Source organism: Bufo gargarizans, chromosome 10 (assembly GCF_014858855.1).
Source record: "Bufo gargarizans isolate SCDJY-AF-19 chromosome 10, ASM1485885v1, whole genome shotgun sequence".
NCBI classification, from domain to species: Eukaryota; Metazoa; Chordata; class Amphibia; order Anura; family Bufonidae; genus Bufo; species Bufo gargarizans.
This window is the reverse complement of record NC_058089.1, coordinates 28,179,685-28,193,551: the sequence shown is the minus strand read 5'-3', so window position 1 is coordinate 28,193,551 and position 13,867 is coordinate 28,179,685. Positions and strand designations below refer to the sequence as shown.

The 13,867-nt window shown below is 39.4% G+C and overlaps 1 protein-coding gene across 1 annotated transcript; it reads right to left on the bottom strand.

Moving 5' to 3' along the window:
* Positions 1-92: 92 nt before the first annotated feature.
* LOC122920021 (mucin-5AC-like) lies at positions 93-13,867 on the bottom strand. The gene is made up of 6 exons (XM_044269231.1): positions 13,851-13,867; positions 13,669-13,706; positions 10,963-11,418; positions 3,369-8,339; positions 206-3,282; positions 93-122 (listed from the first exon to the last, which is right to left on the bottom strand). Exons 1-6 carry the CDS (start codon positions 13,865-13,867, stop codon positions 93-95), a joined length of 8,589 nt encoding a protein of 2,862 aa, XP_044125166.1.

The window sequence follows — 13,867 nt, the reverse complement described above, 5'->3', positions numbered from 1 at the left end:
TAGAGGTGGTTGGTGTTTCACTTGTAGATTCGGTAAGTGCTGTTGTTTCACCACAGACTTTAGAACAGCATAGTACCCTAATACTATAATAGTCACATACTGGTGCATCGATTCCTTCCTGTCTGGCCAGTAGGCAAGCAATAGCAGTGTCCCTGTTACACTGTGATACTGAATTTTTCTTCTTGATGCTCAAGTCTGATCTTACGTTACACTCAATTTCACTGGCCATTTGCTGTGTTGAACATATTCCATAACCAACGACCTTTAGTAGCTCTGAGCTATCAACATCTTTACCAGACTGGAAGATTGTGGGTAAATCGGCTTCCTCGCTTGAAAAGTCTTTAAAAACCTTGTTGATTATTTCATTTAAGAATCCTTTATCTGTTTTGCTGACTTTTTCTTGAGAATCACTTCTTCCAGAGTTACCGTTTTGGTTTTCTTCGCTTGAAGAACTTTTGAAAATTCTTTTGATGAATTCATTGAAATATCCTTTACTGGGCTTGCTGTCATTCTGTTTAGAATCTTTTCTTCCTGAGTTACGGCTTTGGTCTTCTTCACTTGAGGAGCCCTTGAAAAGCTTTTTCAGCACTTCATTGAAGTATCCTTTATTGGGAGGTGTAACTTTTTCCTTAGAACCCTTTGCAGAGCTGCTATCTTTTTTATTGGGGGAGCCCTTAGAGGGTTGACGAGGCTCTTCACTGGAATCACTTCCTGATAAACTTTCTCCTTCTTTAACAGACTTTGTTGGTGTATCGTTACCTTCCATAAATGATGACCAATAGCATTTCATGGAATATGCGTATGGACAAGTTGTTGAAGAAGTAGTTGAAACACTGGTTGATGAATGAGTGGGCGGTGTTGATGAAACTGTCGTTCCACTTGTACTCCTACTTGTAGAAACAGGGGTAGATGTGGGGGTTGACCTCGTTGAGGTTGATGGTGAAGTAGTTGTGGTTTTGCTTGTTGTTGTAGTAGAATAAGAGGTTGATATTGGGGTTGTCTTGGTTGTGCTTATAGTTGAAATGGGGCTGGTTGTTCTCTCACTTGTAGTTGTAGAATCATAATATGGTGGTGTAGATGTTTTAGTTGAGATAGAGGTGGTTGGTGTAGAAACAGAGGTAGATGTGGGGGTTGACCTTATTGAGGTTGATGGTGAAGTGGTTGTGGTTTGGCTTGTTGGTGTAGTAGAATGAGAGGTTGATGTTGGGGTTGTCTTGGTTGTGCTTATAGTTGAAATGGGGCTGGTTGTTTTCTCACTTATAGTTGTAGAATGATAATATGGTGGTGTAGATGTTTTAGTTGAGATAGAGGTGGTTGGTGTTTCACTTGTAGATTCGGTATAAACTCTTGTTTCACCACAGACTTTAGAACAGCATAGTACCCTAATACTATAATAGTCACATACTGGTGCATCAATTCCTTCCTGTCTGGCCAGTAGGCAAGCAATAGCAGTGTCCCTGTTACACTGTGATACTGAATTTTTATTCTTGATGCTCAAGTCTGATCTTACGTTACACTCAATTTCACTGGCCATTTGCTGTGTTGAACATATTCCATAACCAACGACCTTTAGTAGCTCTGAGCTATCGACATCTTTACCAGACTGGAAGATTGTGGGTAAATCGGCTTCCTCGCTTGAAAAGTCTTTAAAAACCTTGTTGATTTTTTCATTTAAGAATCCTTTATCTGTTTTGCTGACTTTTTCTTGAGAATCACTTCTTCCAGAGTTGCCGTTTTGGTTTTCTTCGCTTGAAGAACTTTTGAAAATTCTTTTGATGAATTCATTGAAATATCCTTTACTGGGCTTGCTGTCATTCTGTTTAGAATCTTTTCTTCCTGAGTTACGGCTTTGGTCTTCTTCACTTGAGGAGCCCTTGAAAAGCTTTTTCAGCACTTCATTGAAGTATCCTTTATTGGGAGGTGTAACTTTTTCCTTAGAACCCTTTGCAGAGCTGCTATCTTTTTTATTGGGGGAGCCCTTAGAGGGTTGACGCGGCTCTTCACTGGAATCACTACCTGATAAACTTTCTCCTTCTTTAACAGACTTTGTTGGTGTATCGTTACCTTCCATAAATGATGACCAATAGCATTTCATGGAATATGCGTATGGACAAGTTGTTGAAGAAGTAGTTGAAACACTGGTTGATGAATGAGTGGGCGGTGTTGATGAAACTGTCGTTCCACTTGTACTCCTACTTGTAGAAACAGGGGTAGATGTGGGGGTTGACCTCGTTGAGGTTGATGGTGAAGTAGTTGTGGTTTTGCTTGTTGTTGTAGTAGAATAAGAGGTTGATATTGGGGTTGTCTTGGTTGTGCTTATAGTTGAAATGGGGCTGGTTGTTCTCTCACTTGTAGTTGTAGAATCATAATATGGTGGTGTAGATGTTTTAGTTGAGATAGAGGTGGTTGGTGTAGAAACAGAGGTAGATGTGGGGGTTGACCTTATTGAGGTTGATGGTGAAGTGGTTGTGGTTTGGCTTGTTGGTGTAGTAGAATGAGAGGTTGATGTTGGGGTTGTCTTGGTTGTGCTTATAGTTGAAATGGGGCTGGTTGTTTTCTCACTTATAGTTGTAGAATGATAATATGGTGATGTAGATGTTTTAGTTGAGATAGAGGTGGTTGGTGTTTCACTTGTAGATTCGGTAAGTGCTGTTGTTTCACCACAGACTTTAGAACAGCATAGTACCCTAATACTATAATAGTCACATACTGGTGCATCGATTCCTTCCTGTCTGGCCAGTAGGCAAGCAATAGCAGTGTCCCTGTTACACTGTGATACAGAATTTTTCTTCTTGATGCTCAAGTCTGATCTTACGTTACACTCAATTTCACTGGCCATTTGCTGTGTTGAACATATTCCATAACCAACGACCTTTAGTAGCTCTGAGCTATCAACATCTTTACCAGACTGGAAGATTGTGGGTAAATCGGCTTCCTCGCTTGAAAAGTCTTTAAAAACCTTGTTGATTATTTCATTTAAGAATCCTTTATCTGTTTTGCTGACTTTTTCTTGAGAATCACTTCTTCCAGAGTTACCGTTTTGGTTTTCTTCGCTTGAAGAACTTTTGAAAATTCTTTTGATGAATTCATTGAAATATCCTTTACTGGGCTTGCTGTCATTCTGTTTAGAATCTTTTCTTCCTGAGTTACGGCTATGGTCTTCTTCACTTGAGGAGCCCTTGAAAAGCTTTTTCAGCACTTCATTGAAGTATCCTTTATTGGGAGGTGTAACTTTTTCCTTAGAACCCTTTGCAGAGCTGCTATCTTTTTTATTGGGGAGCCCTTAGAGGGTTGACGAGGCTCTTCACTGGAATCACTTCCTGATAAACTTTCTCCTTCTTTAACAGACTTTGTTGGTGTATCGTTACCTTCCATAAATGATGACCAATAGCATTTCATGGAATATGCGTATGGACAAGTGGTTGAAGAAGTAGTTGAAACACTGGTTGATGAATGAGTGGGCGGTGTTGATGAAACTGTCGTTCCACTTGTACTCCTACTTGTAGAAACAGGGGTAGATGTGGGGGTTGACCTCGTTGAGGTTGATGGTGAAGTAGTTGTGGTTTTGCTTGTTGTTGTAGTAGAATAAGAGGTTGATATTGGGGTTGTCTTGGTTGTGCTTATAGTTGAAATGGGGCTGGTTGTTCTCTCACTTGTAGTTGTAGAATCATAATATGGTGGTGTAGATGTTTTAGTTGAGATAGAGGTGGTTGGTGTAGAAACAGAGGTAGATGTGGGGGTTGACCTTATTGAGGTTGATGGTGAAGTGGTTGTGGTTTGGCTTGTTGGTGTAGTAGAATGAGAGGTTGATGTTGGGGTTGTCTTGGTTGTGCTTATAGTTGAAATGGGGCTGGTTGTTTTCTCACTTATAGTTGTAGAATGATAATATGGTGATGTAGATGTTTTAGTTGAGATAGAGGTGGTTGGTGTTTCACTTGTAGATTCGGTAAGTGCTGTTGTTTCACCACAGACTTTAGAACAGCATAGTACCCTAATACTATAATAGTCACATACTGGTGCATCGATTCCTTCCTGTCTGGCCAGTAGGCAAGCAATAGCAGTGTCCCTGTTACACTGTGATACTGAATTTTTCTTCTTGATGCTCAAGTCTGATCTTACGTTACACTCAATTTCACTGGCCATTTGCTGTGTTGAACATATTCCATAACCAACGACCTTTAGTAGCTCTGAGCTATCAACATCTTTACCAGACTGGAAGATTGTGGGTAAATCGGCTTCCTCGCTTGAAAAGTCTTTAAAAACCTTGTTGATTATTTCATTTAAGAATCCTTTATCTGTTTTGCTGACTTTTTCTTGAGAATCACTTCTTCCAGAGTTACCGTTTTGGTTTTCTTCGCTTGAAGAACTTTTGAAAATTCTTTTGATGAATTCATTGAAATATCCTTTACTGGGCTTGCTGTCATTCTGTTTAGAATCTTTTCTTCCTGAGTTACGGCTTTGGTCTTCTTCACTTGAGGAGCCCTTGAAAAGCTTTTTCAGCACTTCATTGAAGTATCCTTTATTGGGAGGTGTAACTTTTTCCTTAGAACCCTTTGCAGAGCTGCTATCTTTTTTATTGGGGGAGCCCTTAGAGGGTTGACGAGGCTCTTCACTGGAATCACTTCCTGATAAACTTTCTCCTTCTTTAACAGACTTTGTTGGTGTATCGTTAGCTTCCATAAATGATGACCAATAGCATTTCATGGAATATGCGTATGGACAAGTTGTTGAAGAAGTAGTTGAAACACTGGTTGATGAATGAGTGGGCGGTGTTGATGAAACTGTCGTTCCACTTGTACTCCTACTTGTAGAAACAGGGGTAGATGTGGGGGTTGACCTCGTTGAGGTTGATGGTGAAGTAGTTGTGGTTTTGCTTGTTGTTGTAGTAGAATAAGAGGTTGATATTGGGGTTGTCTTGGTTGTGCTTATAGTTGAAATGGGGCTGGTTGTTCTCTCACTTGTAGTTGTAGAATCATAATATGGTGGTGTAGATGTTTTAGTTGAGATAGAGGTGGTTGGTGTAGAAACAGAGGTAGATGTGGGGGTTGACCTTATTGAGGTTGATGGTGAAGTGGTTGTGGTTTGGCTTGTTGGTGTAGTAGAATAAGAGGTTGATATTGGGGTTGTCTTGGTTGTGCTTATAGTTGAAATGGGGCTGGTTGTTCTCTCACTTGTAGTTGTAGAATCATAATATGGTGGTGTAGATGTTTTAGTTGAGATAGAGGTGGTTGGTGTAGAAACAGAGGTAGATGTGGGGGTTGACCTTATTGAGGTTGATGGTGAAGTGGTTGTGGTTTGGCTTGTTGGTGTAGTAGAATGAGAGGTTGATGTTGGGGTTGTCTTGGTTGTGCTTATAGTTGAAATGGGGCTGGTTGTTTTCTCACTTATAGTTGTAGAATGATAATATGGTGGTGTAGATGTTTTAGTTGAGATAGAGGTGGTTGGTGTTTCACTTGTAGATTCGGTATAAACTCTTGTTTCACCACAGACTTTAGAACAGCATAGTACCCTAATACTATAATAGTCACATACTGGTGCATCAATTCCTTCCTGTCTGGCCAGTAGGCAAGCAATAGCAGTGTCCCTGTTACACTGTGATGCTGAATTTTTATTCTTGATGCTCAAGTCTGATCTTACGTTACACTCAATTTCACTGGCCATTTGTTGTGTTGAACATATTCCATAACCAACGACCTTTAGTAGCTCTGAGCTATCGACATCTTTACCAGACTGGAAGATTGTGGGTAAATCGGCTTCCTCGCTTGAAAAGTCTTTAAAAACCTTGTTGATTATTTCATTTAAGAATCCTTTATCTGTTTTGCTGACTTTTTCTTGAGAATCACTTCTTCCAGAGTTGCCGTTTTGGTTTTCTTCGCTTGAAGAACTTTTGAAAATTCTTTTGATGAATTCATTGAAATATCCTTTACTGGGCTTGCTGTCATTCTGTTTAGAATCTTTTCTTCCTGAGTTACGGCTTTGGTCTTCTTCACTTGAGGAGCCCTTGAAAAGCTTTTTCAGCACTTCATTGAAGTATCCTTTATTGGGAGGTGTAACTTTTTCCTTAGAACCCTTTGCAGAGCTGCTATCTTTTTTATTGGGGGAGCCCTTAGAGGGTTGACGCGGCTCTTCACTGGAATCACTACCTGATAAACTTTCTCCTTCTTTAACAGACTTTGTTGGTGTATCGTTACCTTCCATAAATGATGACCAATAGCATTTCATGGAATATGCGTATGGACAAGTTGTTGAAGAAGTAGTTGAAACACTGGTTGATGAATGAGTGGGCGGTGTTGATGAAACTGTCGTTCCACTTGTACTCCTACTTGTAGAAACAGGGGTAGATGTGGGGGTTGACCTCGTTGAGGTTGATGGTGAAGTAGTTGTGGTTTTGCTTGTTGTTGTAGTAGAATAAGAGGTTGATATTGGGGTTGTCTTGGTTGTGCTTATAGTTGAAATGGGGCTGGTTGTTCTCTCACTTGTAGTTGTAGAATCATAATATGGTGGTGTAGATGTTTTAGTTGAGATAGAGGTGGTTGGTGTAGAAACAGAGGTAGATGTGGGGGTTGACCTTATTGAGGTTGATGGTGAAGTTGTTGTGGTTTGGCTTGTTGGTGTAGTAGAATGAGAGGTTGATGTTGGGGTTGTCTTGGTTGTGCTTATAGTTGAAATGGGGCTGGTTGTTTTCTCACTTATAGTTGTAGAATGATAATATGGTGATGTAGATGTTTTAGTTGAGATAGAGGTGGTTGGTGTTTCACTTGTAGATTCGGTAAGTGCTGTTGTTTCACCACAGACTTTAGAACAGCATAGTACCCTTATACTATAATAGTCACATACTAGTGCATCGATTCCTTCCTGTCTGGCCAGTAGGCAAGCAATAGCAGTGTCCCTGTTACACTGTAATACAGAATTTTTCTTCTTGATGCTCAAGTCTGATCTTACGTTACACTCAATTTCACTGGCCATTTGCTGTGTTGAACATATTCCATAACCAACGACCTTTAGTAGCTCTGAGCTATCGACATCTTTACCAGACTGGAAGATTGTGGGTAAATCGGCTTCCTCGCTTGAAAAGTCTTTAAAAACCTTGTTGATTATTTCATTTAAGAATCCTTTATCTGTTTTGCTGACTTTTTCTTGAGAATCACTTCTTCCAGAGTTGCCGTTTTGGTTTTCTTCGCTTGAAGAACTTTTGAAAATTCTTTTGATGAATTCATTGAAATATCCTTTACTGGGCTTGCTGTCATTCTGTTTGGAATCTTTTCTTCCTAAGTTACGGCTTTGGTCTTCTTCACTTGAGGAGCCCTTGAAAAGCTTTTTCAGCACTTCATTGAAGTATCCTTTATTGGGAGGTGTAACTTTTTCCTTAGAACCCTTTGCAGAGCTGCTATCTTTTTTATTGGGGGAGCCCTTAGAGGGTTGACGAGGCTCTTCACTGGAATCACTTCCTGATAAACTTTCTCCTTCTTTAACAGACTTTGTTGGTGTATCGTTACCTTCCATGAATGATGACCAATAGCATTTCATGGAATATGCGTATGGACAAGTTGTTGAAGAAGTAGTTGAAACACTGGTTGATAAATGAGTAGGCGGTGTTGATGAAACTGTTGTTCCACTTGTACTCTTACTTGTAGAAACAGAAGTAGATGTTGGCGTTGTCTTGGTTGATGTTTCAGATGAAGTGAATTTTGTTGTACCTGTGGATGTTCTGCTCGTAGATGTTGATGTAGTAGAGATAACTGAGTATGGTGTTGTTGTTATTGTTGAAGATGGTTTGATTGAACTAGTTGTTAATGTTCCAGTTGTGGATACGGTAAAAACAGAGGTAGAACGGTTTGTTGTACTTATGGTAGTTTTTGAGGATGATGTGCTTGTGCTAGAGGTTGTTTTCGTTTCACTTGTCAATGTCGGAGTAACAGAAACAGATGAATATGGTGTTTTAGTTATGGTAGATTTTGAAGTTGATGCGGTTGAACTAGATATACCTGTTGTTTTAACAGTTGATGATGTTACTTGTTTCGTGCAATCTGCTATTGGGGAACAACATTGCACTCTGATTTCGTAATTGTAACAAATTCTCTGTGGTTGTTGGCTGTTAATACAAATCAGACCCACATATTTGCTACATGTCACTATTTGATGTAGGTCTTCTATTGCATTTTCAGGGAAAAACTTTGCTCTGCATTCAACATTTTGAGGTGCATCACAAATTTCAAATCCTGCTTTCCTTATGTCTCCTAAGGTTTCGAAATCTCCATTGTCCTTGCCGTAAGAAGGGTAACTTACGTCAAACCATCTTGACCAAGTGCATCCTGCATCCTCTGGAGTTACAGAACATACTAGAATGAAAAGAACATAAATAAAGTTAAAAAAGTGTGTATATTTTGTAAACCTCATTTATCATACCATCACTCCAGAATTCTGTCTTCAAAAAGTAAAAAATTTGGGCTTTTGTGTCTTTTTGCACTCACTTGTGCAAAAATGTTTGGAATTTTTGCATTTTTACACCACTCTCTCCAGTTTTGTTATATGGGTGGGAAAGTTGGTGTGGTTAGCTATGTTAACCTGTTCGCTGGAGCGATGTGTAAACATGGCGCCCGCTTGCACGTGCAGCGGGTGCCATGGTCTGCAGGTCTGTGCTGTTTCAAACATCAGAGACCTGCAGCTAATTACCATGACCGGCAATAATGCCGATTGTGGTAATTAAAGTCTTTAGATGCCGTGATCAAGTGAGATCACGGCATCTAAATGCGAAAAACACAGACACTCACGCTTCTGGGCTTCTTACAGATGCACAGTGCGGCTAATGTGGGCATCAGTAGTTGCGCTGAACACTTTAAGCCTCGCTGATAAAGCTTATAGTGTTCATGTTGCAATTCTTATGGCAGGCCAGGCTAAGAAATTAGCAATTTATAGTGTAGCATTATTTATAAGCTCATATATATTTTTTTTAGCAAAGTTAACATTTATTTTTACACTATTTAGACATAAAAAACCTATACATATGGGGTATCATTGTAATTGTACTGACCCAGAGAATGAAGGGCATGGGTCAGTTTTGCCGGAAACTAAATTCTGTGGGAACAAGACCGGTGGAGGATTATTATTTTTTTTTTTTTTCAAATTCCACCTCATTGGGAATTTTTTAACCGCTTCCCACTATATTTTAAGCCATCATTAATGGTGGCATTAGAAAATACAACTTGTCCCGGAAGAAATAAACCCTCATACAGCTATATGACCGGAAATATTAAAAAGTTATGGCTCAAGTAATATAGGGAAGAAAAATGAAAACGCAAAAATGAAAAAACCTCCGGTATTTTAAGGGTTAATAAGCTTTATTCGAGATTTATCATTGAGGCTTTTTTAAAAGTCTCAAAATAATTTGCAATGTCACTGCAGTTGGAGGGTGGGGTAGGAAAACTGGGGTAGCTTTTCCAAACAATTGTGTTAGGTTTAAAGATAAGACAAATTTATCAAACAACTTGTGAGATTTGATAAATGTGGCATAAACTACACCAACGCAAACTGAAGCAAAATTGTTTTTCAAAGCAATATAATTTCACAATGTTGTGTGGAGACATCAATGCTATATTTTTCTATGTAAAGCGACCCAGATGTTGCATTGCGAATTCCCTGTCAAGGGTTTTTATAACAAATATTAATATTGAATTGTCTATATGTGAAATTGTATTCCTTCCCTAATTTAAAGGTAAGGCTGGACACATTTGTAGGTGTATCAGAGCCATGTCTTGCAATGAACTGAGCATTCATGTGTCAATCACATGACCAGGATAGATTTGTATTTGCTAAAAAAAAAAAAAGAGATCCAACTGAATGACAGCAAGCAGAGATCCTGAGGCATTTAAGAGGTTTACTGGACATTTGGACATTTTAAAATTAGCAAAACGCTATGGAATGTAATAAAAAATAACTAATCTTCATACAGATGCAGCCGAGCTAAACCTGATGGTTAAAGTGTTAGGTAAAGAATGGCAAGAAAATGTTTACTGACTTTCAGTGAATTTCAATGTTTTTTGTCACGAGATAATCGAGATAACACTGTGACATGTGTTATCAGAGTCAGTTGTAGCTCTACTATATCTGTATGTTGAATTCCCATCACTTCACAGTTGATACTCTTTGTTTACTGTGCTGCAGGAGAATCATGAAGAGCATCCTTGTGACATCTACCAATTGATTCTAGTAATTGGATGCTGCGATCACATGGATGCATTCAATGTCTTCACTGCAGAATAAGAAAAAAAGACCAGCGAAGACCACCAGAGTGCACGCAATGGAGTGGCAGGTGATTTAACAGTTTTCTTTTTTTATTTCATTACATTCCCTACTATTATGCCAATGCTTGAAGCTCCCTTTAATATAGAAAGTATATTAGAACATTTGAATGCCTTTTATTATGCAAAACATTATATTCATGTACTGAAAATGGAACACCCCTTAAATATTCATTTATATTGGCTTTAAATTCTGGGTTAAAGTGTGCCTTGCCTACTGCAGCCCCCACCTTTAGCTTCTGCACCTGCATTAGAATTATAAGTGTCCCTTTTATGTTTCTACCTTTAATCATAAAAATGATAACAGGACTGTAGCAAGTTGCACTAAACCAAAAAGCAAACAATCAGTCCAGATGTTTGTATGTCCAGTGTCCTTGATATTTATGATCTTTGTGCTAACCCTGTCAACAAGCTACTAATTGACAGGGAGAAAGTTGTCAATCAGAGGCAGCAGTTCGAAGAGAGCCTGCTGTGTATGAATAGGAGGACTCTGATGCTGGGCTTGGCTACTGCTGATAAAGTGTGATTTTATGAAAAGCACAGCATGACATCAAGCAAGTAACCTAATGCTTGAATCAGGGACTCTTGTCATCACCTCAGATAGGGTAGCAAAAACCTGGTGACAAATTAATTTTAATAATACTAAGGTAGAAAGAAATTTTACCTTTAATAGTGCTGCTGACAGTGGTAGTGGTGGTAGTCGGTGTTTTTGGTGTTTCAGTTGTTGGTCCTGTTGTTGGTGTTTTTGATGTTCCAGTTGTTGGTGTTACTGTTGTTGGTGTTTTTGTTGTTCCAGTTGTTGGCGCTGTTGTTGTTCCAGTTGTTGGTGTTGTTTTTGTTCCTGTTGTTGGTGTTTTTGATGTTCCAGTTGTTGGTGTTGATGTTGGTGGTGTTTTTGATGTTTCAGTTGTTGGTGTTCCCGTTGTTGGTGTTGTTATAGGAGTTGTAGTAGAAAAGCTGAAAACAGTTGTAGGTGTAGTTGTAGGTGAACTGCAAGCTGTGTTGTTTCCTTCGATCACTCCCTTAATACAGTATGCTACAATGCATCCCCCCATGCCATCAGTTGTATTGTAAATGAGGTCTGGTGTCCTGTATATCTTTCCTTCATACACACAACATTCTGCAAAAGAGAAGGCAATATATTACTAACAGAGTAACGGACACCATGAGAAAAAAAGCTGAGGTGACATTATGTACTGTTCTCAGCTATATGCCTTTAGTTCATTAGGTACAGTTTGTTTTCATTGTCAGTAATGCCATACAGTTAGCATAGATAGACAATAGAAAATTTAAACACAGAAAGTAAAAGTGCCAATGTTCTAGATCAGTAGTGGCGAACCTGTGGCACGGCTGCCAGAGGTGGCACTCAGAGCCTTCTATGTAGGCATCCGCACCCTGGAAAAAGTCAATGGTGTACCAATAGTGGACCAATATGCCTTAAAGGGCGCACTATGAACAGAACAGACAGCGCACTGAATGTAGGCAGGATATTATAGATAAATGATAAAGTACATGGAATATATACTATATTGGACTGTAGTATTCAGGGTAAATTGCGGTGTTGGCACTTTGCAATAAATAAGTGGGTTTTGGGTTGCAGTTTGGGCACTTGTCCTCTAAACAGTTCACCATCACTGTTCTAGATTATCCAACAACCATATACATTTATATAAATATCTTAGAAAAGGATGGAGAACTTTCTCCACTCTTTAGAATGCCTAAAAAGGTTTGTGATTGTATGTCAAGACTGCACTATTTTTTTCTGGTAAAATTGCTGACACCATGACAGAAACTGGACAGAACCCAATATATCTAATAGGGCATATCAGGCGCCGTTAGTGTACATCATGTGACAGATCTGGCACAAGCATAGATGTAAACCTAACCTTACGTTGCACTTCTCTGCTCAAAGTGTAACTGCCGTTTCAGTTAATTGTCAATGTAATTTAGGGTTGTACTTTATTTTGGAAAGAAGTTTCTTTATACTACAAATCAGGGTGTCAAGTGTCTCCCTAGCAATGCTCTAACTGAACTTTACTAAGGAGAGCCTATCTACAGGGTTCTACTAAATAATGGGGATGCTTTATTGTAACATACAGAGGCTTCCAGTCACCACTTGTCACTACCCCAGCCAATAATTGACTTGTACCTGGTTAACTGACTTCCTACCCGTGCTAACCACTGGCAGCTCTACCAGTTTATCTCTCTTTTCCTTGTACTTCTATTTTATTAGGTGCAAGAAAGTAGGGAGCAGGACTGCTAGCACTGACAGTAAGTGTACAAGAACACAGCACACTTACTGTCAGAGCACAACTATACAGGCCCACTCCTCTCTCTATATTCCCAGCATTAAGAGAGACACTGAGAAGCAGTGCTCAATTACAGCTTTGCTAAGGAAAGTCTTTACATCCTGACTTCTAGAAAAAAGAAACATTTTTCACTAATAAAGTATATAACAAGAACCTTTAACATCCCTTTCCCTACACTACGTCAGGACACTATGAACCTTTGTGATTGGTTTGTAACTTTTGTACTGCAACAATTAGAGGATGAGTGTTTAGTAAAAGTATTTCCAATCTGCAGCTCCTCCTTTCACTTCTGACTACAAAAATAGCAAAAAGTCAGGGTCCCATTACAATGAAGTTCCAAGTTTCTGAGTAGTCCCTAATCCAGCCTCTGTAGCTGAGATGCCCTTGTTAGCCAATCTCAGATGCAGTGACGTGACCATGCTCCTGGTGTTCATCTCCTGCTTGTATGGCCTATTCTCTAAACACCTGGCATCACAGAGCTGGGCATGACAATGAAAATGAACTAGATCTAATTATGGAGGCATCATCTGGTGAGCCGTTAGAAATGTATGGGCACTTTTGTGTACTTTTTATCAGGTGATTGAATATGGGTCAGTGAGTGAAGTCACATCTGACCATATGAATGGCCCACCATGTGTTACACTGACTGTTTGCACTTTGCAGTGGCTCGTAGTGAGAAGTCCCAAGTCCTTTAGTGCGGCAAAGGTGTCACCATTGCTATTGTTGCACCCAAGCTTTGCTCCTTTCTGTTGCCAGCCCCTCCCTTGCTGTTTTGATTGGCAGGACCAGGCAGTGCCAAAGCAGGGAGGGAGGAGCTGGCCAGAGAAATGGGTGGAGCTTGTGTGTAACAAGAGCAAATGTGACACCCTCTTTGCACCAAAGGTCTAAATTGCATTTTAAGAAAAAGTGTCATAACTTGGGAACTGAATCTCGGATTAATAAAAGAAAAACAATGTTTCAATCCAGTGAACCACAGTTATGTGTCTATGGAAACAGTTGGGCGGGAAGGTCGCTGGTGACAGATTCCCTTTAACAGTTAATAAGTACATGAATGAATTTACCTTCATAAGTACATTTTCTGCCTTTTAGAGTACACTTGCTGAAAAAGAAAAGAACAAGCATCTATTTTATTTGTTGTTTTTTTTTCATTCTTAGAATTTTTTGCTACATTTGACATGTGCTAGTTCAATGCTCTACTAGATAATAATCAGCGTCAGAGATACCGGAACTGGTTACCAGTCACCTTTCTTTCTTAGCCAT